The 23,099-nt window shown below is 41.4% G+C and overlaps 1 protein-coding gene across 1 annotated transcript in view; it reads right to left on the minus strand.

The window, feature by feature from the left end:
* KAT6A (lysine acetyltransferase 6A) overlaps positions 1–22,308 on the minus strand; it is a 107,793-nt gene extending 85,485 nt beyond the window's left edge. The window contains exons 1-2 of the mRNA XM_059909215.1: positions 22,230–22,308; positions 18,807–19,723 (exon numbers count right to left, since the gene is read on the minus strand). Coding sequence (XP_059765198.1) covers positions 18,807–19,406 — 600 coding nt within the window. The 5' untranslated portion in view covers positions 19,407–19,723; positions 22,230–22,308. The remainder of the gene's footprint in view (positions 1–18,806; positions 19,724–22,229) is intronic.
* Between the last annotated feature and the right edge of the window lie 791 nt (positions 22,309–23,099).

Raw genomic sequence — 23,099 nt, forward strand, 5'->3', positions numbered from 1 at the left:
AGCTACAAAAATGTCATTTAAAAATTGTTCCTAGTGGCAACATTAAACAAATCAAGACTATTTAATTTATAGTCAGGACTACAGTTACTCTTCATCTCTGTTGAAGTTAGAAAATTATTTGAGTCAACACTTACCAAGGTTTCAAAATAAGCAAAGAAAGCTATTAGGTGCTTAAAATGAAACAAGATGAATTTAGCTTAAACATAAAGAAATTCCTAACCAAGAGCCAGTAACATGCAGTTGACGGGTGAACGTTCGAGTGTCCTTCCCTACCTATTCACAAAAACAACACAGAGACGCTTAGGGGAAGTCGTTTAATCTCTTCTCATCTGTAAAAATATGGATCTGAAGTGAAAGAATTCCTAAGACTTTTAGCTCCACAACTGAATGATAATTTCTTACCCACTTACCTCTCTATTAAGAGGCCTTACACTTGTTCGCATGTTATTCTGAACATGCTCCTCTTTTACTTTTTTACCTCCAAGAAAATTTTAACATTCTTATATGACAGAAACGTTTTTTCTTAATTTTCCTCAGACAGGTCAGAAGGGAGGGGAAGCAACACCTACTGAGGGCCTACTGTTTACCAGTGCTATCAAATATTGTTTCTTATCATCTCCAAAAACTGTATTCTGTATCATGATCCCATTAAGAAATTGAGGGGCAAAGAGGTTAAATTCTTTGCCCAAGATGACACAACTAGTTAAGTGGTGAAACCAGAAAGCAAACTCCAGAGCCCAAATTCTATTCACCACCCTAAATGATAACTTATTTGAGTGCCCAAGAATGTCATCCTCTTCTGGTCCAGAAATTACATGTTTTTCAATACTGGCCAGAAAAAGTAACTTACGGCAACGTTTCATTATATAGCTGTACTGAAATTCCCTAACCCCTCTAACCTGTCACAGCTTCTTTCCCCATATAAGAAAAGGAGGAAATAAGTATTTCTTCTACTCTTTAGGAGTACTAACTATAATTCTTTACCCTTCTTTTCCCGATGATACACATGACAAATGACAATCACACGCATGATATATTCTCAGGGGTATCCCTAGGTATATGAACAACTCATGTTCCAAGATAGCATATTTGAATGCAAACAAATCAGTAATGTTATTATAGAGGTAATCACCTCAATTTTTTAAATAAATCATTACTTTATTTTAAATTATTTTCAACACATCTTACAACTGAGTGTAATATACCGCTGTTCCAGAGCAGGGTGGGCAAACTATGGCCTTCAGACCAAATCCAGCCCACCATCTGTTTCATAGGTAAAGTCTTTTGGGAAGACACGTGTTCATTTACGTATTGCCCGTGGCTACTTTGCTGAGAGCTGAGTAGTTAGGTCAGAGGCTATAGAGCCTACAAAGCCTAAAATATGTACTATCTGGCCCTTTACAAAAAAGTTTGCCATCATCTGTTTTAGACTGACACTTTGATCAGAGTTCCACTTTATGCCTACTGGGAACTTAGATGTCAATATACCAGACAACCTAGCTTCACTATCTTCATAAACCTGTTTAAACAGTAGTTTTGTACTTAGATTTTCAGACCTCCCTGGACTTATCACAATTTCATATACTTGGTTGTTATGATTTCCTTGGCTTTCCCTTGACTGAGATCAGAGTACCTATCCAGCATCCCCATTATAATCCCAGTCCTAGCACAGTGCCTGGGACATAGACATTCAGTGGAAATCTAAATGAATACCTGAAAATAACCATATGATTTAAGATAATCAGTCAAGAGTAAAGGGGTTTCCCTGGTGGCGCAGTGGTTTAGAATCTGCCTGCCAATGCAGGGGACACAGGTTCGAGCCCTGGTCTGGGAAGATCCCACATGCCACGGAGCAACTGGGCCCGTGAGCCACAACTACTGAGCCTGCGCTCTAGGGCCCGTGAGCCACAACTACTGAGCCCGCGTGCCACAACTACTGAAGCCCACACGCCTAGAGCCTGTGCTCCGCAACAAGAGAAGCCACCACAATGAGAAGCCCGCGCACCGCAACGAAGAGTAGCCCCCGCTCGCTGCAACTAGAGAAAGCCTGCGTGCAGCAACGAAGACCCAACACAGCCAAAAATTAATTAATTAATTAATTTTTTTGAAAAGTAAAGGAGAGATTCAGTCCTACAGAAACTTGCTGCTCAAAGTGTGTTCTGTGCAGCAGTGGAATTGTTGGGAGCTTGTTAGAAATGCAAAATCTCAGGCTTCAGCAAAGATGTAAAACTGCATTTTAACAAGATTCCCAGATGAAAATTTGAGAAGCAGTGCTATAAAAATAAAACATGGTGCTTAATTATATTAAAGTCCTTAGTTTGATTTCCAATATGGGCCAGGTTGCTTTGCATGGGGAGAAACAACAGCTCTAAGGCTTCATCCTTACTCTAATCTTGAACTTCAAGATACAAAATACAGACTTATATTAACAACTTTAACAAAGGGGGTACTCTGGGGGGAGGGGGTGGTGAGGGTTGTTGGTTTTACTCGGGGAAGAGAGAGCTACTATTACTTAAAAAACAGGACCAAATGAGGGACTGTCAAATATTTTGCCTATTCCAAAAGAACATGACCAGAGAACATCCATCCTAACTTATGTTATGATATGTGAAAAATGCTTTTTAACCTATTTATATGTCTGCTTCTATGTCCTGTTAAAATTGACATGTGTTCATGAAAACTTCAGTCTTTAAAGTATGATGGCAAGATTTTGTGGGTTAACAAATTGATTTGTTTGGTTTTGTGTTTGGTGTTTTACCGGAGAAAGGAGAGGAAAATCAGCACTATTTCCTGCTGTTTATTTTTGAAAGTGAAGGCAAAAAAAAAAATCCCTGGAGCCATGACCTGCTCAGGCTTAAAACAATCCTTAGTAGGCAGTTGCTGCATGCATTGGGTGGTTACTTCTCTTCTACAGAAAAGGAACTGAAGCTCATGGAGGGTAAAGTAATTTAAAGATCAAACAACAAGTAATTGATGAGGTAAACTAATCAGAAATAATGTTGTAATAATTCAGGGATACTTTAAACCACTGCACCAATTTACCAGAGTTTCAGTTTATCTCAACTCTGAATTCACAGTGCTTTTTTCTTTTGACCACTCCACTAGCCTCTACATTCTGGCACGTATACTAAAACTATACAACCTTGCGCATATCACTAGACCTCTATGAGCTTGTTTCTTCTATAAAATAGACAGTCTTCCTTAAAATGTTGTTATGACCTAAATGTAACATCAAGCATATAATATTTATTCAAAATTATATAAGTTTTCAAATACAAGCACTTAAAAAGATTGACAAAGAAGGTCATACTAAATCATCTGCTCCTTGCCATCAGTAGAAAAGCGACAGGCTAAGATTTCTACTTGGGGGTTTGGGGGGAGCTGACTCTACGTGACAGAATCCTATCAGTATAAGCTGCTGCTTACAAGGGAGGTCCAGCAAAAAGACCTAGATACTTCTTAAAGCAACAAAGCAGCAGTTAAAAAAAATTTACGATGACCCTAAAAATTGTACATTTTCAAGGAATCAGGCTTAAGACAGTCTAACAGTACAAATACAGATCAGAGGTTGTCTCTGGTAACTAGGTTGGAAGAGCTAACTCCAATGAAAGCGAAAGAATAGAGTCAAAAATGGATAATGATTATTCATTTATCAGACTGACAAAGATCAAAAGGTTTGATAAAACTGTGTTGCCAAGGGTGTAGGGAAACAACTACTCTGATACACTGTGGGTGAATCTCTATGGAGAGAAATTTAGAAATATCAAAATTACCAAGACACACTCTTTGCCCAATTATTCCACTTCTAGGAATTTGTAAGTAAAATAATGCACAAAGGAGGTTACTGAGTGCTATCTGTAGTCACAAAAAATTGGAAACAAATGTCCATCAGCAAGGGACTGGTTATATAAATTATGGCACACCCACATAAGGGAATACCACCAAACTTTACGTACTGATGTGGAACACACTTAAGATATGTCGTTAAGTAGAGAGGGAAAAAAGGAGGGTGCACAACAGTATGTTAAGATACACTACCAACTGTGAGGAAAAAATGTATATATAAAGTGACTGCTGGGCTTCCCTGGTGGCGCAGTGGTTGAGGATCTGCCTGCCAATGCAGGGGACACGGGTTCGAGCCCTGGTCTGGGAAGATCCCACATGCCGCGGAGCGACTCGGCCCGTGAGCCACAACTACTGAGCATGCGCGTCTGGAGCCTGTGCTACACAACAAGAGAGGCCACGACAGTGAGCGGCCCGCGCACCGCGATGAAGAGTGGCCCCCGCTCGCCACAACTAGAGAAAGCCCTCGCACAGAAACGAAGACCCAACACAGCCAAAAATAAATAAATAAATAAATTAAAAAAAAAAAAAGTGACTGCTTACATACACACAGAATCTCCTGGGAAGGTAAAAAAGAAACAAAAGCCACTGACCGCTGCCTAGGAAGGGAACCGGTCGGCTAGGGAACCAGAGTCAGAAGAACACTTCTCGTGGGATACTCTTCCGTACGTTTGAAATGTTATGTACCCGTGAATGTATTACCTATTGGGAAAACACCATTGCTTATACTTTTAAAAATACTACAGGGGTAACAGAGAACAAATATTACCCCAAAGGAAGTGGCAGATGGTACTTTTCAGCTGAGGTGTCAAGCATTTGCAGAAAACATCTGAACTCTCTCTCTCCTTTCAATCTATATTATTTTGAGAGGATAAATGGTTCAGCTTCTAAGTTTACTAGGAGACTTAATATTTTAAAAAAATTTAAAAATCAACCTAATTTCTATCATTCCCCTTTCCAGTTTAAACCTGACAGTTTCCGTTCAACAAACATTTTCTGAGCATATTACAATTTGTCAAGACCTGGATACAGGATTAATAACATGTATGACTTGATAAGTGGTTTAACAGATGTATGTAATAAATCCTGAAGAAGCACCCACTTTTTTTTAATGCTTGTCATTTTCATGAACAAGAGGCAGCCTAATGTGGCTGAAAGAGTACTGGGCTTGAAAGGGACCTGGTTCTAGTTCTACTTATTCCCTTAACTAACCATACAATTCTGCATAAGCAAAACCTGGCCACCATAACACTTGGACTGCCTACCTTACTACAAGTACTATGTCAAAAGAAAATATGTATGAAAGCAAAATTCTTTGTAATCTGTGAAACACTTCAGAGTATGTTATTACCACTCATACAAAGTTTCGGGGAAAAAGACTATTTCCCCTTTTCCTTCTCTAGCTTTCTTGGCTGAAGTTGAGTTCTCCGCGTAGCTGAAGTTATCAGAAACAAAACTGTGTATTTTTAACTTTCTTCAAAGTTAGTAGATGATGGAGCCAACCCACTTGTAGAGCATTCAGAGAGAGTAAAAGGTGAGTTTAAAAAAAAAAAAAAAGGTGAGTTTTTACTAAAAAAGTACATAGATAAAGTGGGTATTCAACAGCTATGAAAAAGGGAGCTTACATAGCACATTAACCAAGGCCTTGATGCGCTTACAATGGAGGGTAAATGAGAGCAACAAGAAGCCAAGGATGGCAGCAACAAGGGCAAAAAGGGCCAACACAGAGCGGGGCTACAGAAGTGACCAGCGATGACTGTCCTGCTGGCTGCCTTTCAGCCTTCCTCATGATATGCTTTGTCAATGCCCTAAATCTGAAGTTGCTTGCTTAAAATCTTGGCCTATTCTTATGCAGTGAAAGGAATGCTGTTTACCTCTGCTACCACTGATATGTTACTCACCCTGTAGGATAATTCTTCAGATAAATTATTTCTTCCACCATAAAAAGGCAAAAAAAAAAAAAAAAAAACCAGGAAGGAAGAAAGAAAAAAGATAAATGTATCCTGCTGGCTTGGAGGTTACCCTATCATACCTTTAATCATCAGCTCAAAGAAAGCATGATGTCAAATACAAAAGCTGCTTATAAAATGCAGAAACATAAAATGCTAACTAAAGTTTACTAGGGAGAGTAGCGACTTCAAAACCAAAACCTAGAAGTTAGACATGTGACTTTTTTATTCATATTCAATTAAACATTTATTATGGGCCCACAATGTTTTGCTTCTAAGTCTTTGTACATGCTGTTCCTTCTGCAGGAACCACTCTCTTTCCCACCCCACCCATCTGCTTCCCCATTCTCTAACCTCTCACATGTGACTTCCTCTGAGAAGGCTTCCCTAACTTTCCCCACCCCCTCTTCTGGGTTTCCACAGCACTCTGTTTCAGCCCATCAGAGCACTTATCACTGTGTGTGTTAATTACAGGACTGTATCTTCTTCACTCAGGACCTAATCACTGTGCTGGCACCTGGAAGATGTTCCATAAATACTTGCAAAGCACCAGACACTGCGCTAGATAGGGTATAAAGATGAAAAACCGGATTCTAAGTTCACTATCAATACAGTGTAAAATGGGCTATGAAGGAGGGGTGTTCAGGATATCAGGGGCTTGAAGAGAGCTCTTTAAGTCAGCCTGGAAGCAGGATGGGTGACAAGGAAGAAATAAAGGATATGCCTAGGCTAAGTCTTCAAGGTTAAATAAGAGCTAACTGGTAAAGAAGAAAGAAAGGATTCCAGATGAGACGAAAACAAAGGAGCAAGAGAAAACAAGGTGGACCTGAGGAACTCCAAGTAGTATGGAATGTGCAAACCTCAGCACGCATCAGAATCAATGGGGGGCTTATTAACATACAAATTGCTGGACCCCACCCCCAGTTTGTGATTCAGTAGGCATGGAATATGGCCCAAAAATATGCACTTCAAACAAGTTTTCCAGTGACAATACTGCTACTTCTGGTCCTAGGACCACACTTTGAGAACCACTGGTATAGTGAAACACAGAGGGCACATGAAGCAGTAGCAGTAGACAATTTGGAGCAACACGGGAGGTAAAGTAGGGGGTTAAAAATCATATATATGATGCCACAGAATTTGGCACTGAAGGATCTTAAGCAGAGTTTATTTTAGAAAGATGGTAATACGTAACATTTACAGAGCACTAGACTTATGTGTAGCTCAGTGCAGTAGCTGCTAGTCATATGTGGCTATTTCACTTAAGTTACAATTAAATAAAATTTTAATTTAAGTTCTACAGTCAACCAGCCATACTTCATGAGCTCAAGAGCCACATATGGCTAGTGGCTACTGCTTTGAGTACAGGTATAAAACATTCCATCATCGTACAAAGCTCTATTAGACAACACTGATGTACATTACATTAACTCGTTAAATCTTCACAACTTCATTATGAGAGAGGTACTGTATTATGCCCATTCTATAGAAAGAAATGTGGCAAAGAAAGATTAAGCAAATTACCCAAGGTCATAAGGTTAGTACTGCCAACATGGGATGCAAACCCGGATAGTCTGGTTCTTGAGCCTGTGTTCTTAACTGCTTCTTGATAAGATCATTCTTGGCAATAATGTTAACTAGAAGGAGATGATACTGGAGGAAGGAAAACCAGTAAGGAAGCTACTACACTAAGTCAGGAGAGAAACAATGAGGACCTGCACCAAGAGAGTAGCAGCTAGAATGGAGAAAAGGCTCATTAATAGAGATGTTAAAGCAGTAGAAGAGAAAAGACTGGGGATGGACTAGAACTGAATCCAAAAGAGGTGCAAATGAGGCGTAGAAGACGGTACAAAAGTTCCTGTTTTAGGAATCAGAGTCAATGGCAATGCCTCTCACCACAGTAAAAAATCAAAAGAGCAAGCTGAAGGAGGGTGATAAACTCCTTCTGGGTCATGATGAATTTGAAGTGACTGAGATAAGACACTACACTACACAGTGGGATATATAAGTCCAGAGCTCAAAAGAGAGGTTTGGTTTAAGATATGAATTTAGAGTCATCAGTATAGAGAAGGTACATCTAGAGATAACTAAGGAAGGTTAAAACAATAAGTAGATAAAGAACAGAACCTTAGGGAATCCAACATGTAAGCTACAGGCAAAAGATAAAAAGCCAGTAAACTAAAAATGAATCACCAGAAAGATGGGAGGAGTGGGGGAAGACCTAGGAAAGAATTATCCCAGAGGTCAAGGGAAGAGAGAATAGTAAACAAATGCTAAGTGCTGCTGAGAGGTCAGGTAAGATAAAGACTGAAAACTGTCCACAAGAGCTGTTTCAGACGGTGTTAGGGCCAAAGGCCAGATTGCAACAGATCTGGAACAATTACAGACTTTTTTCCAAGAAGTTTCAAAACGAAGGGAAGGAGACAGGGTGTAGATGGAGAGAAGCATCTGGAGCAGCATTGCTTCTCTTCTGACTGGATGGGAGAGACTTCTCCATGCTAAGGGGCAAAGAGCGAAAAGACTGGAACACTTAATGGAGCAAGGTTCCTAAGGCAGGAAAGAACAGGATCCTGCACATAAACAGAGATATTACCTCTAGACGCTTCTTTCACGTCCTCTGAAGCGGTAGTAAAGGGGGTAAAAATAAGTACAGATGTATTTAGGGTAGTGTGGGAAGGGTAAAGCTGGATGAGCTCATATGGTCAGAGAGATTCTCTTCTCTCTATGAAGTAGGATATGGGAGTATCTGCTGAAAATGAGAGAGGCAAAAGGGTTGGACGGAATATTGAACTGCTGCAGAGAAAACAGACTACAGACACAGACATACATCCCCAAGCAGAGGACAGAGTTGAGATTAGAGGTCACAAACTTGCAAGTGGCACCCTACCAGTGGGTTTGTGCCATTTTCTTCAAAATGATCGAGTCTCATAGAGGATCAGGGAGAGGATGGTTGGCTTAATTTCAAGGTTGGGGTTTGCCAATTAGATGCAGGAGTAAAGTGAGTAACTGCAATGATAAACCGTAAGGCCAAGCAATTAGAAGAAAAGCATTCATGGGGGGATGGGAGGGGCATCAGAATCACACAGGGAACCTTCTTTGAACTACATACCCTATGGGAAACCTTGATGAGATAAAAGAGCAGGTGCAGCAAGAGTGAAAAGAGAAAAGTGGAAAATTAAGGCAGTTATGGTCACGGAGTAGAACAAAATTCAGGTTTCCAGAGGTACCCTGTCCTGGGTTCAAAGTGCGTTCATGAGAGTAGGTGTGAAATGTGCTGTTTCCTGTATCTGAATTTCAGTCACTAGGCAATTCTGTCCCCTGACTCCCTCAGCCAGTTCCCACCACAGGACATGTTGGTTCGAAGCGCTAGAGCAGTGGTTCTCAACCCTAGCTGCGTATCAGATGCACATGGAGACTTCAACAAACAAACAAACTGAAATCTGGGCCCCACTGTTGGAGTCTAATTTAATTAGCTTGGTGGTTATTTTTTAAGGCTCCTCAGGTAATTCCAAAGTGGATTTAGTGTCAAGAACCACTGCTTTAGAAAGAACAGGACTTTAGCTTTATGTTAGAGAATTAAAGGAAAACAGACTGGCATGAAAAGAAATGAAATAACTAAAGCAGGAAAATGGTGAAAGAGGATCTAAACCCTACGTCAGATATTTAAAGATGTCCTGAATAGAAAAGTTAGGAAACTATTAAAGCACAGCGTCATACTCAACACACACCCAAAAATGTAATAATGCTTCCAAGAGTTCTGTTATAGGTTCTAGAAAACTCAGGAGTTAAATGCTTCGCTGTAGCCAATGACTAAGAAAAAAGACAAACCTGCACTCTACTAAGCAGAAAGAACTGAAAACCAACACTGAACAACAGCTCTCTAGGTCAACTACAGTTCACAACTCCCTGGAGGAAAAGGCAGCCTACAGTAAGAGCATGATAATAATCTCACGTACATGGACTCTACCTCTTCTGCACAAAAGGTAAAGGAATCAGCTGTCTTCTTTCACATATACAAAGGTTTTAAATTTTTTAGTCTGCCTGATTGTCTGTCTACAGCAGTCACTTTCTCCTTAACAAGTTTTAACAATAATCTTAAAACTACCTACTGCAAATATAAATGCTACACTCCTATAATCTCTATGCTTAATTTAACCCTAAACCAAATAGTGCCATACTACTCTATCCAATTATTTTATAAGTAACTGTCCCCAATCTTAACCTTTATTTGCCACTTCCTAGTCTATTTGCTAAGTTTTACAACAAAGTAAAAGTTAAAAGTAACGCAGAGATGAACGGTTAGTCATAAAGACCAAAAAAGACAAACATGACCTGTTCTCTGTTGCCTTCCCTGTAAGGTTTGTTTACTGGTATTACAAAATCACCCAGAACCAAGATACTATATATACATAACAATGAATGATAGACTGTACACTCCTAGGTCACCCATATTTAATGCCTTTAATGAGAATTACTTCATTAAATAATAGAAAGGCTTGTACCTTTCTATCTCCGTCTTAAATATTTTAAGTTCAAACCAATTACCCAAATCACGTGGACATCATCTGAGTTGTAGACTTTCTGAAAATCAGACTTAACTAGAAGTGGACATTTTTTTCAAAACTCAAGGAGTACTTTATCTCCCAGCATTAGGGTAGTTTAACATGTTCTCCTAATATTTAGCTAAAACAGAAGAAAACTTTCTAATTCCTCTAGTTTGGGTCATAAGAAAGCAGTCTTTTCCAAAAAAAAAAAAACTTTCGACTTTCTAGAGTCTTCAAACACCGAAACAAGCAGATTTACATATTTGTGGTTTACAAAAACCACCAAAATTCTCTACACCAGGGTTCATCCTATGGTTTCCATTAAGGAAGAGATTTCTAACAATGTTATTTTATACTCGTTGCTCTCTAAAACTGTAAGACAATACTACAGCCTAATGAAAAAAGCACAGAACCAAGGAGGGCTCGGCCACTTCTCCCAGACGCAATTAACTTGCTGTGGGGCATTAAGCAAGACACTCAAATCTCTTTGGCCCTCAGTTTCTCTATTTGTGAAATACGATTAGAATCATTTTTTATCCAAGATTGCTACTGGCTTCAAGTTCTACAAAATGCAGATGAGTCTACTCTTTATTTTTTCTAAGAATGTATCTATACTTTGTAAGCATAATCCAAAATAAAAATTACATACCTTAATAAAAATGTATATTTAATATAAAATATTAACATAAAACATACAAAATATAAATATATAAAACATACTGTAATCAAAAAATATACCTTACTCGGGCTTCCCTGGTGGCGCAGTGGTTGAGAGTCTGCCTGCCGATGCAGGGGACACGGGTTCGAGCCCTGGTCTGGGAGGATCCCACATGCCGCGGAGCGGCTGGGCCCGTGAGCCACAACTGCTGAGCCTGCGCGTCTGGAGCCTGTGCTCCGCAACAGGAGAGGCCGCGATAGTGAGAGGCCCGCGCACCGCGATGAGGAGTGGCCCCCGCTTGCCGCAGCTAGAGAAAGCCCTCGCACAGAAACGAAGACCCAGCACAGCCAAAAATAATGAATAAATAAATAAATAAATAAAGGGAAAAAGATGGTTCAATTAAAAATAAAAAAAATGTAACCAGGAGTAAAAGCTAGCATTTAAAAAAAAAAAAATATATATATATATACCTTACTCAACACTACATACAGCCAGACTTATTTTTTCTTAGCAGATCTTTTTCTTTAACTGCTAGCAGTTAAAAACTATTTTGACCCAGAACGGCATTCTGCAAATCTAAATGCTACACTCCTATAATCTCTATGCTTAATTTCGACCCTAAACCAAATAGGGCCATACTACGAACTGTTTCTTCACCTGTTCCCTAATAAAGCTGAAAGTAATTCTTTTGACTTGAATTTACAGAGTTATGTACAGTGCTGATGAAAGCCATCTGTTGGGAACTTTGACTTTCCTGTCAAAAGGAGAAAACCAGAAGAAACAGCCTAGATTTTCCTGGGAACCAGCTGCAGCTGAATGAGTCCTAATCCTACTCCAGCTGGGAAAAGCAGAAGGGTGAAGTGGCTACTGGCTTAATTCATCTGCTGCAGATTCTTTGTGAACTGACTCCACCCCTGAGTAGCCAACTGGTAAACAACTTTACCAGACTGAGGCTCTTAATTAATCCCTGTATGTAACATTTATTTGGTTCTTTAAAAAATTCCAAATCAGAGCATGAAAAGTATTCAGTATTTTAATTTTTAAAAACATTTCCCCGTTCACTAGAAAAAAATTTTTTAACTCTAGCTTAACCAGCAAACTTGGCACCCAGATTCAGTCCTCTCACATATCTAAGAAACATGTCAGTGTAAATATACTTTATCCAATATTCTAAATAGAAAGGGAAGAAATTTCTGTGAAGGAGATTCTTACAACCTCAAGAGGCCTGGAATGATACAATATTTTTTCCCCCAGATTCATCGCACAGTTCCTGTTATCTATTTGCTTTCATTGTATTAACAGTTAAGTACAATGTAAAAAAGTGCTGGCCCATGTGTCCGAATGAACTGAATAAAAAATAGGTGGCAGAATAAAAAGACAATGTATTTTGGCATATATTTATTTTCCATTTGGCATTTTATGAGAAGCCATAATGAAAACTTGTATTATTAAATAACTATTATATAAATATATCATGCCTATAAAACTTAACCATGTAAAGTTCTTTTGAGACTTCAATAAGAAAGTACATGTTGAAGCACTCAGAACAGTGCCCAACACACTGTTAGGCCTTAACAAATGTTAGCTATTAATAGATTTCTACAAGCAACTGCTTACATTCCCTTGGCCTCCTGATAGAGGATAAAGAAAGAGGTTAGAAGCAATTTGTAGTACTATCTGATGTCTTCGTTAATTTCTTCCCTTTATTTCATCAATTTACAAGAAGTCAGCCCAAGAAAGAGTAAAGTGTTAGCAACTGTAACTGTAAGAAAAATGTTTACGTTGTGTGCACTGGCTGGGTACAGAAGTTTGATCAGCAATGGCTAAATCAAAGGTTGCTTTAGTAGTTCAAGTTTTCTTTCAGGGTGTGTCATGGACTGAAAACTACCAAAGCACACACAGTTCAAAGGCTAACTAGAAGACCAAAAAAGTATCTGTACAGGGGCTTCCTTGGTGGCGCAGTGGTTAAGAATCCGCCTGCCAATGCAGGGGACCTGGGTTCGAGCCCTGGTCCAGAAAGATCCCACATGCCGCGGAGCAACTAAGCCCATGCGCCACAACTACTGAAGCCCGCGTGAAGCCCACGCACCGCAACTACTGAGCCCACGTGCCTAGAGCCCGTGCTCTGCAACAAGAGAAGCCACCGCAATGAGAAGCCCGCGCACCACAACGAAGAGTAGCCCCCGCTCGCCGCAACTAGAGCCTGCACGCAGCAATGAAAACCCAACACAGCCAAAAATAAAATTTTTTAAAATATCTGTACAATTGATTGTATTTAAATATTGCATTACAAACATATCTCTGCCTGAGTTATTTTTAAATTTCTGTTTTGTTTTTTTTAAATAGAACAAGTCTGCTGAGACGAAGTCAGTTTATATTCACCACATTTATATTTAATCCACCTCAATGACTTGTTAGTAACAATTTTTACTTCTAGCCAGCTTCTCCTCAGGACCCAGGACATTTAAGAGTCACCAAAAAATGGCATAAACAATGATGTAAGAAATGTACAACTACTGTAATTATAATTAATGTAATTAATTATAATGTAAGAAAATATAATTATTGAGATCAATCAGTTGCAAACTCGGTGAAATTACAAAATCTACAATATTCATGTCGCTGTGTCCTTGCCATTACTTGAAAAATAAAGTCAACTACACATGGTTAGGATAATTTTCCCTAAAATAATCCTTCTTCACTTAAAGACTGATACAGTTGGCATTATCCTCCATTCCCTCCCCAATGATGTAAGAATTAAAACTTGCAACTTAAAGAGTTTCCCAATAATTATACCACGAAATACACTTCCTTGCATGCTCTCATAAGGATTTTTAAATTGAGAACTTCTCCCACTTTTTACTACTAACGTATCCCTTCTCAACTCTTTTGTAGCGCCTTTGCTTTGCAGATTTTTGGTGCGTGTGTTTTTTTTAAGTAGACAAGCATTCTGCCAAGCAGTCAACACACCCCTGAACTTAATAGCATGGACAATTACTGTAAAGTATGATAGCAACAAAATATCTGAAAACGACATTACCAAGCTTACATTTATAAATAATTTTATCATATCACTGTTCTAACACATAATATGTGAAACAATTTTACAATAAAGGCCATTTCCAAACAGCTAAATCAAAACTATCATTCTTAACTCTGGTAACCTGAAAACATATTTCCATTCTAATCAGCATCTCTACATCAAATACCAAAGTTCCTGTCAAAGCCCCTTTTATTTTATGAATTTAAAATGCCAAGTTCCAGTAACACAAAATAATCTGGACTGTACTAAAAGTTTACTGAATTGTGATATAACTTATATTAGAAGACCAGTATTTATCATTTGATCTTTCTGTATTAGAAGGCTAGTACTTATCATTTGATCTTTCTGCTCCAAGTCACCTAAATAATAACATTAATAACCTAATGGGTAATAACCTAAACAATAACATTAGTTGACAATATCTTCTCTTCCCTTCCCAAGTGGAAAGCTTCAGCAAAATATAATTCTGTTCCACAATACTCCACAGACTAACAACACTTTCCTGACTTGGCTGATTACCGTAAGCATATAGTTTTCTGTACAAGTAATATGGAACACAAGCTGTAGACATTCAAGTGAAGTATTCTGTGTGTAAAATGAACCCAGAAATTTGAAATGAAGGTGAAAATTACTCCTGAAAGGGAAATGGATCCTTCCAAGACTCAGTGTCCAAAGTAATTCTTTTAAATGACCGTTAGAATCTCAAATAATAATTAGCCTCACACAAAAAACATCCCATTCTTTCTCAGAGATTCACAATACCTAATTGTTACCAAAAAAAAAAAAAAATAGTGAATGCAAAAAACTAAAAGTTATATTTCATAAGCTAAACAAAGGTTGCAAAAAAGTTATTTCACATTTCTATGCCTTAATCCCCAACAGGACCTAAACCCTAAATGCACTGTTCATAGTAGACGCCTAAATGCTTGCTGAATAAATAATGAATAAATGAAGTAAATGAACAAATTATCTTACAGTAATATCTGTATTTCAAAAAAAAAGAAATTTGCAAGGAGGAAGTTATTATTTAAGCTAGTTACACACTATCACCCTCACCTATATCTCATAATTCAAGGGAAAGCAACATTTTGTCCCAAATGAAAGCACACTATTACAGCCATGCAACCAATCCCAAACTACAAATCAGAAGACTTCAGTGACATCTGAAAGGAAAATGAAACACAGAAAATATCTTTAAGGAAAAAAAAAAAAGTCATGTAGACCAAACTGTTTTTTAAATTTATGGACCTCAGGTATGCAAAACTAGATTATTCATAATCTCTGGTTTCTGAAACGTTCTTAGCGCTGGTTCAAAGTCAATTTTAGAATTCATTCTATGACAGAAAGAGAAAAAAGGGATGCAGACAGTGAAATGGAAACGGGGTGGGGGGGGGCTGGACATGTCTTTTTACAATCAGAGAATGTGCCTTGAAGTTAACACCAAGAACATTTACAATTGTGTACTTGAATGCGGTGACAGGCGTTATACCCAACAACTCCCAAGAGGCAGTAGGTATCGCTGTCACAAAGACTCTGGAGCCAGAATGCCCAAGTCCAAAACCTAGCTCTGTCACCTAATATCTTTGTGACTCAGACAAGTTACTGAACCTCTTTTATGCCTCAGTTTCTCCATCTGTAAAACAACAGTACCTATTCTCATTGAGTTGTATGAGCATTAAACGAGTTAATATATGCATGGCTGTAAAGTAACGTCTGGCACATAGTATAAATACATCATTAAGTTAAATAAATAAACTCACCATAAACTACGACAACCTAAAGTTAGTACAGCAAATCTCCCTTATAACATGGATAAAACTTTTAAATCACAGTACCTCCAGATTCTCCATCAAGTGAAAACACACTTAAGTTCAAGTGTCTTCACAAAAACTCTTAAAAATATTTCTGTACAGCTATCTCACCAAAAACAGCAAAACAAAAACCACTCAGTGGCTAAAAAGTTAACGTACAGTTCCTTCCAAAGGTTAATATCACAATAAATTAAAAGTTAGAACCGTACAGAAAAAAGTAAAGAAGAACGTACTCAGGCCACTCCATAGTCCCTGAACTTCATCTCTCACCCACAGCTGAGCAGACCAGTAGGTACACATGCACTCCAGAGCAGGTAAGGCCACCGCAGCTCCAAGCAGAGCGCCTGGCCCACAGTAAGTGCTCAGTAACTATTTGCTGAATTAATTAATGCCCTAAAAGTGAAACTACCTGTAGCCTACACTTTCTTTTCTCCACCCCTGTCAAATATAATCTGGATAATTTTTTTAAGAGTATCTAGGTTTTCATAACAGCAAATCAATCAATTCCAAATGGGAAATGATTGGACAGTTTTTTTTTTTTTTAAAAGAGGAAAGTAATTAAATACAACAAAAAGAACAAATATAATCTGTTCATAGGAGGAATAATTCCTTGCCCTAGAGTTTACTGTATTATGATTTTTAATGTGAGCTTTTCATATCTTTGGGGAAAGTCATGCACGAAACTTAACCACGGAAAATAAGACTCGATTCAAATATATATGACATCTCATCAACTCTAATTTTATAGATACTATCATAAGTTTGTTTCCCAATCAGACCAGTACAAATACACAAAAGTCTACTCAAAGAAACACAATTTTTCCAAGTTTAGTTACTTCGGTTAACGATACTGTATATTAAAGTTATATAAACCAAAGAGATGTTTCTAACCAGAGCAAACCAGCAGATCTCTACTGGATTAAACATTTTTTTAATGCAAAGGTCTCAGGCTCAGCTGCAAAATAAGGATTGTTGGATTAGATGGTTCTTAAAAGTCTCTTTCAAAAGTAAAATCCTAGCGGGACCTCCCCGGACACGGGTTCGAGCCCTGGTCCAGGAAGATGCCACATGCTGCAGAGCAACTAAGCCCATGCGCCACAACTGCTGAGCCTGCGCTCTAGAGCCTGCGAGCCACAACTACTGAGCCGGTGAGCCACAACTACTGAAGCCCGCATGCCTGGAGCCCGTGCTCCTCAACAAGAGAAGCCACCGCAGTGAGAAGCCCGCGCACCTCAACCAAGAGTAGCCCCCGCTCGCCACAACGAGAGAAAGCCCGCGTGCAGCAACGAAGAGCCAATGCAGCCAAAAATAAATAAATAAAATTAAAAAAAAAAAAAAAAGTAAAATCCTAGGGTGACAAGACTCAGTTTAGTCCTACACTGTACTATATTGACTACCTTTAAAAAATATGCACTACTGACATTTTATGTATGGCTAATATTTTTAAAAATTAAAATATCTAATTCAAGCAAGGGAAATGATAATAAACACAAGCACCCAGGTGTTCTAACAAAAATTTATAATACCCAATTCACAGATATGACACTGAATTCATTCTAAACTTCAAATTATTTCCTGTTTCCATGCACTAAACCTGTAGACACCTGATAACAGTTGTTGGAATCGTTATATTTCATTTCAGCCATGTAATCAAAAAACAGTTCTTACAGATGAGTCCTTACAGCACTGAACTGCAGAATGAAGTATTTCAGTTACTTGTCCACCTTGAATTTTCAATACTACACCCTTAATAAATGCTCCAATGGTACAGAACCATGTTATGAATGGGATTGCCTATTAATTCATGACTCCATCAGAATCATTTTAAGGGTAGTAACAGTAAGATAATGCTTCCATTTCAAAGTTCACAGGGAAAATTGAACCCTAAAATAGATCTCTAAAACCTTCATCCAAAAAAAAAAACAAAAAAACAAAAACCTGTTCATTTTCAGTTGCTATTTAAACAAAAATCTACTGGTGGGTTACTAACTGCAATGAATTTAGATCAAATCTCACATATTTTAAAATACATTCAATGCTAACTTTAGAATCTTATCACCCTAGAAGTAGCCTCCATGATCTTAAGCAAAATGAAGATGATGTTACTGGTGTACACTAAGGTGTGCAAAAATTAAAGTACAGCCACTCCCCACAGAACCACAATTCAGAACACCTGAAATAAATCCACAGCTAAGACACCAGGTCAACGTACAAAGGAGCTACTAACAAAACTCTCCTCATCCTCGAATATCTATTTAACGGCCGAGACTGACTGTTAAGAAGACATACTTTCAACAGTACAAAATAACGGCATAAAACACACAGCACAGTAAGGTATACCATTTGTGTATCAAGACTCCGGACTCCCCAGAACTTTAGGAACACAGGCTACTGTATTCCTGACGCATGCAGTTACACCTGTCGTACATAGTAATGTTTAGGACTTCATCATATGCAAAAAATAATGCATGACCAAAAGTTAGAATACAAAGAGCAGAAATAAGAACTGCTAAATCTGCTTAGCCACTACTATGGTCAGGATAATCAGTCTCATTCCTGTCAAGTAATCGGCAACAAAACGGAAAAAAGAAAGAAGATAGGTTCTTAGAGTCTCCAACATTTGGCTGCTCATCAACTTCAGCAGTAAAGTATTGTAAGAACTTTTATGTGACAGGTGTAAAGTTGTGTGCTACTTTTTAATTCTAATCTAGATATGTTCTTTTAGGCAAAGCAATACTCTACACTTTGAATCTTAGGCATCAAATATGTCAAAGTATCAGAACAATTAGCATCTACTGAGTTCTCACACCTAGAATTCACCAATAAAAAACAGGAGGTGATTATTCCACAAAAGGCCCCAAACACCAACGGTAACTTCTATTGAACTTCCTAGAAATGTGGCTTTGTAGCATGCTGTATCATCAGCTCTGCGAACACTGATGCACAGGCCATTCTTACCTTATCCTTTTCATGTGGAAGGAGTGACACTGGAGGTAAAGAAGAAAGAGACTCACAACTCTCTTTCCCATCCACATTGGTTGCCTTAGTGTTGAGCCGATAAAGAGGTCCATCTTTAAGGAGTCTGCCATGGCCAACGGCGCGTTTAATAGCCAATCGTAACTGCTGGTGAAAGCCAGAGGCAGCACCGCCTCCAAACAATGCAGACACATCCTTCTGACCTTTCAAAAAACGTTCAATGCTTTTCAAAGTTGAGCCACCGGACTCTGCCAAGCCCTCGACTGCCCGCTTGATCAGTTTATTCCAGTCTACATTTTGTTTATTATCCACTTTTCCATGGTTTCGAGGTTTAGGAAGTGCTATTCGCCCAGGATTATCAGGATCTTTATAGGAATTGAGTCCTTTATTTGAGACTTTCAAAATTGTTCCATCTTTGACACTCAACTCCAATTGTTCTAAAACAGTTTTACGATCCAAGCCATGGGATGAAGACACTGCATTGCATATCCTTTCTTCTGAAGGACGCTGTTTTTGCTTCTTCACTTTTTTGATGGCCTCCAAAATCCACTCCGTATACAGCGGGTTTGCGAGTTTTACCATGGTGAAGGATTCTTTATATCCATAGAGTCGTTATCCCTTATCCTGATGCTGAGTAAGTTTTACACCATGGAAAACAACATTCCCGGAGGCTGGGAACCAGTTAACCATAGCATACAAGTTTTCTGGCCTGAGTCCTTCCTCCTTTCACAAAACAGAGTGCCTCCCCACTTTTACTTTAGAAACCAAAACAACCTGTTATCTGAAATATCTTCAAACTTCTCAACAAACTTCTCAATAGCACCACACATGGGTCTGTTCATAAAGTTGTAAGAACTCAAGAACATCTCATTCCCAGCAGAAAAATGTGCATCTTATGCCTGGAAAACAATTAAAACAAGGTCAGTTTCCTATCAAGGCCCATTTTATAAATACACTGGAACTGAAACATCCTAGTCTTTAAAGCACTCAAACAGTGTTCACTGAGCACCTGTAGAAGTTTGATCATGTTTCTATCAACATTCCAAAACGATCATGTATGTAAACTACGGGGATAATGAAGAAAAGGAAAAAAAGATAAAAAATTAGGATACAATGAGGAAACAAGCCGAGATGCACTGTGAATGCCCTTAGGCTACAACTAACCAGAGAGGTGCTGGCTATTCTGCCCTCCACAATCTCTGCTCACCAGTCTATGAATTGAAACTCTTCCTTGACATCTTTCTCCAAGAAACTATTCAGCACTTCAACAAGTATCTAGATTAGCAGAAAGGATCCTGCAATGAAAGTGAGAGTGAAACTCTCATCTTTCAAAATTCCAGACATTCAGACTGGATGAAAACAATAAGATGGACAGAAAACCATTGAGAAATTTTTAACTATTGCATATAGTAAAAGAAACAAATACAATTTCCACAAACCAAGTTCACATTTTAAGTACGATATTACTTTCAACATTCCAAGTGGAAACAAAATTAACAATGAAAATAGTCAAGTGCGAAAAGTGTTCAAAGAATTTTTTAAAACTCCAATTTCATTCAAATTTTAGGAACCACATGCTGATAAGCTTCTCCTAGTAACATTCAATATACTGGAGAGAGTCCAACAACTGTCAAAATGTTCATAACCAATCTACAGACAGAGCAACTAGAAATGAATGGCCCAGAATCACTGGGTTCAAATGTACACACTACATATCAAATGTACAGCACAGGGAAAAAATGTATTGCCTGTTTGTAGTCTAAAGAGAAGACGACCTTGTAAAGATTCAAGATTGCTGTCCTGAAATGAACATTAATGAATAAGACACCAACATATACGTATACACACACACATCTATGTATGTACACACACACATACGTTGCCTCTCCAGGATCAAAGTCAGTATTCTTTCAGACAAAAGAATCTGGCAGATACAAATCTTTTTGAAAATCACCAAAATAATGAATTCCGAATCTAATAACTTCTTTGCTTCCAAAAATAAATTTACCTTTACCTAAATGTTTTTCAGAACTCCTCGTACTCTGAGGAGCACTTACAACATAAACATGCTAGAAAAATGGCTCCCACAGTAATCGTTCTTCCGAGTGCCTCTAAAATCAAAAGGAAAACAGATACGAAGAAACTGATAGTACTACTAACTCTGATAAGAAAGAAAAGGCTGAAGGAAACACGCAAACCTGAGCCAAGACTTCTTTTTAAATTAGCTGACTGAAAATCAGCCCCCCGAGAGAAGAACTCAGCTTCACCGTGGTGAGAGTCTCGAGAGTACAGAAATCATGGTATTATTACTCGGAGTGAGTGCATTACGGAGGCATTAACGCTACAATGAAATGAGAGGCTTCAGCCCGAGTTGCAGACGCTGGGCCCGTCCTGGCTGCTTAACCTCGCAGGTGAGAGAACGAAGGACAGTCACCCTCGGTCTCTCGGGCCGGGCTGCGCACGGGTCTCCAGGTCTTCAGCAAGCGAAGCGCCTGCAGACCTGAGCTTTAACTCCGGGAAAGTACCCCGGCGGCCGGAGAGAAAGTGCAGCTCGCCTCTGGCAGTCCTTCTCCGGCCTCCATCCCCCCACCCCACCCCGCGAACGCCTCTTCGCGCTCTATTTTTAAAGGGCGAGAAACTTCAGAAACTTGCAACGGCACCAGCCCGCGGTTTGCCGACGGGGAGTGTGCGGCTCCCACCGGACGGGAACGGAACCCGAGGACGAAGTTAACAATGAAATCACGTGAAAGAGTTGAGAGCCGCACATCTGCGCTCCCAGCTTCGCCGAAGCCCCGGCCGCCCGGAGGCCGGTCCCGTGCGGCGGGGCGCGGGCGGGCCTGGCGGCTCCGCGCTGACAGGCGCCCGCCGCCCCCGGCGCCGGGGCTGACAGCCCGGCGCACACGCCGCCGCACGTGCGCCCTCCGCACCACAACACGGCCGCCTGTCACCCCTCGCCGCGCGGCCGCAGAAGCCGAGCGCGAGCGCCGGGAGCGCGGGCGCAGGGGCCGGGCGGGCCGGGCGGCGGGCGCAGGAGCCGGCCCGGTGGGCGCGCCCCGAGGGAGAGCCGGCCGCCCGCACGGCCCGCCCGCGGCTTCGCGGCCTGGGCCACCGCCGCCGCCCCCTCCCGGCTGCCCGCTCCCCGGCTCCCCGGCCGGGCCCGGCCCGGGGCGGCGGCGGCGCGCGGGCCGCGGGGCGGGGGAGCCGGGAGCCGGGCGCCGGGCGGGCGCGAGGGGGCGGCCGCGGCGCCCCAGCCCGAGGCCTGGCGCAGAGCAGCGGGAGGCGGCGCAGGCCGCGCCGGGGCCTGCAGCGGCCACCGGCCCCGCGAGGCAGCGGGGCGGGTCCCGGAGCGGCTCGGCCTCGGGCTTGACGGCCGGGACGGCCGGGGGCGGCCCCTCGACTACTTACCGGGGGGGAAGAGCGCCGGGTAAGCGGGGCCCCAGGCCGGACCGCGGAGATGCCCCAAACTGACACGGCCGCCATCTTGGAGACAGTGAGCTACGGCCGGGGGGAGGGGAGGCGAGGCGGCGGAACAGCCGCGGGGGGAGGGGAAGCGTCGCGAGGGAACGGCTGCCTGGGGGAGGGCGCGGGAACAGCCCGAGAGCGAGGCGAGCGGGAGGGGGAGGAAGGGGCAGCGCGGGAGGGGGACGGCCGAGGAGCGGGAAGAGCTGGGCCGAGAGCCGGGAAAGGCCGGAGGGCGGGGCGGGGCAGGAGGGAAGAGCCGGCCGGGCGGATCACGTGGGGCCGGTACAAAAGGCCAAAGCCAAAGCGGGAGGAGGACTGGAGGAGGCCGGCGGCCGGGGGCGCCTGCTCGCCCCTTTAGCGCGGTTGGGCCGGGCGGATAGCCGGGGCCGGAGGAGCTGCTGCGTCCCCATTGCACAGCTGGGGAAGCGGAGGGCCGCGCCGGGGTGGGGAGGCATCGGTGCGGCGCGGAAATCCGGTAGGATCTGAACTCTGATGGCGCCTGTGTTTACCGTCACCGAGCCTGCCTCGGCACCGCGGTGCCCGCGCCCCGCTCCCACGGCGACTCCCCGGAACCGGGTCGGGAGCTGGGGCGGAGGGCGGGGAGGAGGCCGCCTCGCTTCATCATTCCCTGTCTGCGCGCGTCTTCTCCCCACACATCCACCCCTTTGCGGGAAAATCAGTAGGTGCGAGGAGGAGGGGAAGGGTAGAAAGTTGGACGCCGTGTCGAGCCCTTTCACCACAATGACCTCATCCTCCCTACCCCGGGAGACTTGTTGGACCTCGCCAGAGCCATCTTTGTAGGGACCAGCGAAG

The sequence above is a fragment of the Balaenoptera ricei genome, chromosome 21 (genome assembly GCF_028023285.1).
Source record: "Balaenoptera ricei isolate mBalRic1 chromosome 21, mBalRic1.hap2, whole genome shotgun sequence".
Lineage (NCBI taxonomy): Eukaryota > Metazoa > Chordata > Mammalia > Artiodactyla > Balaenopteridae > Balaenoptera > Balaenoptera ricei.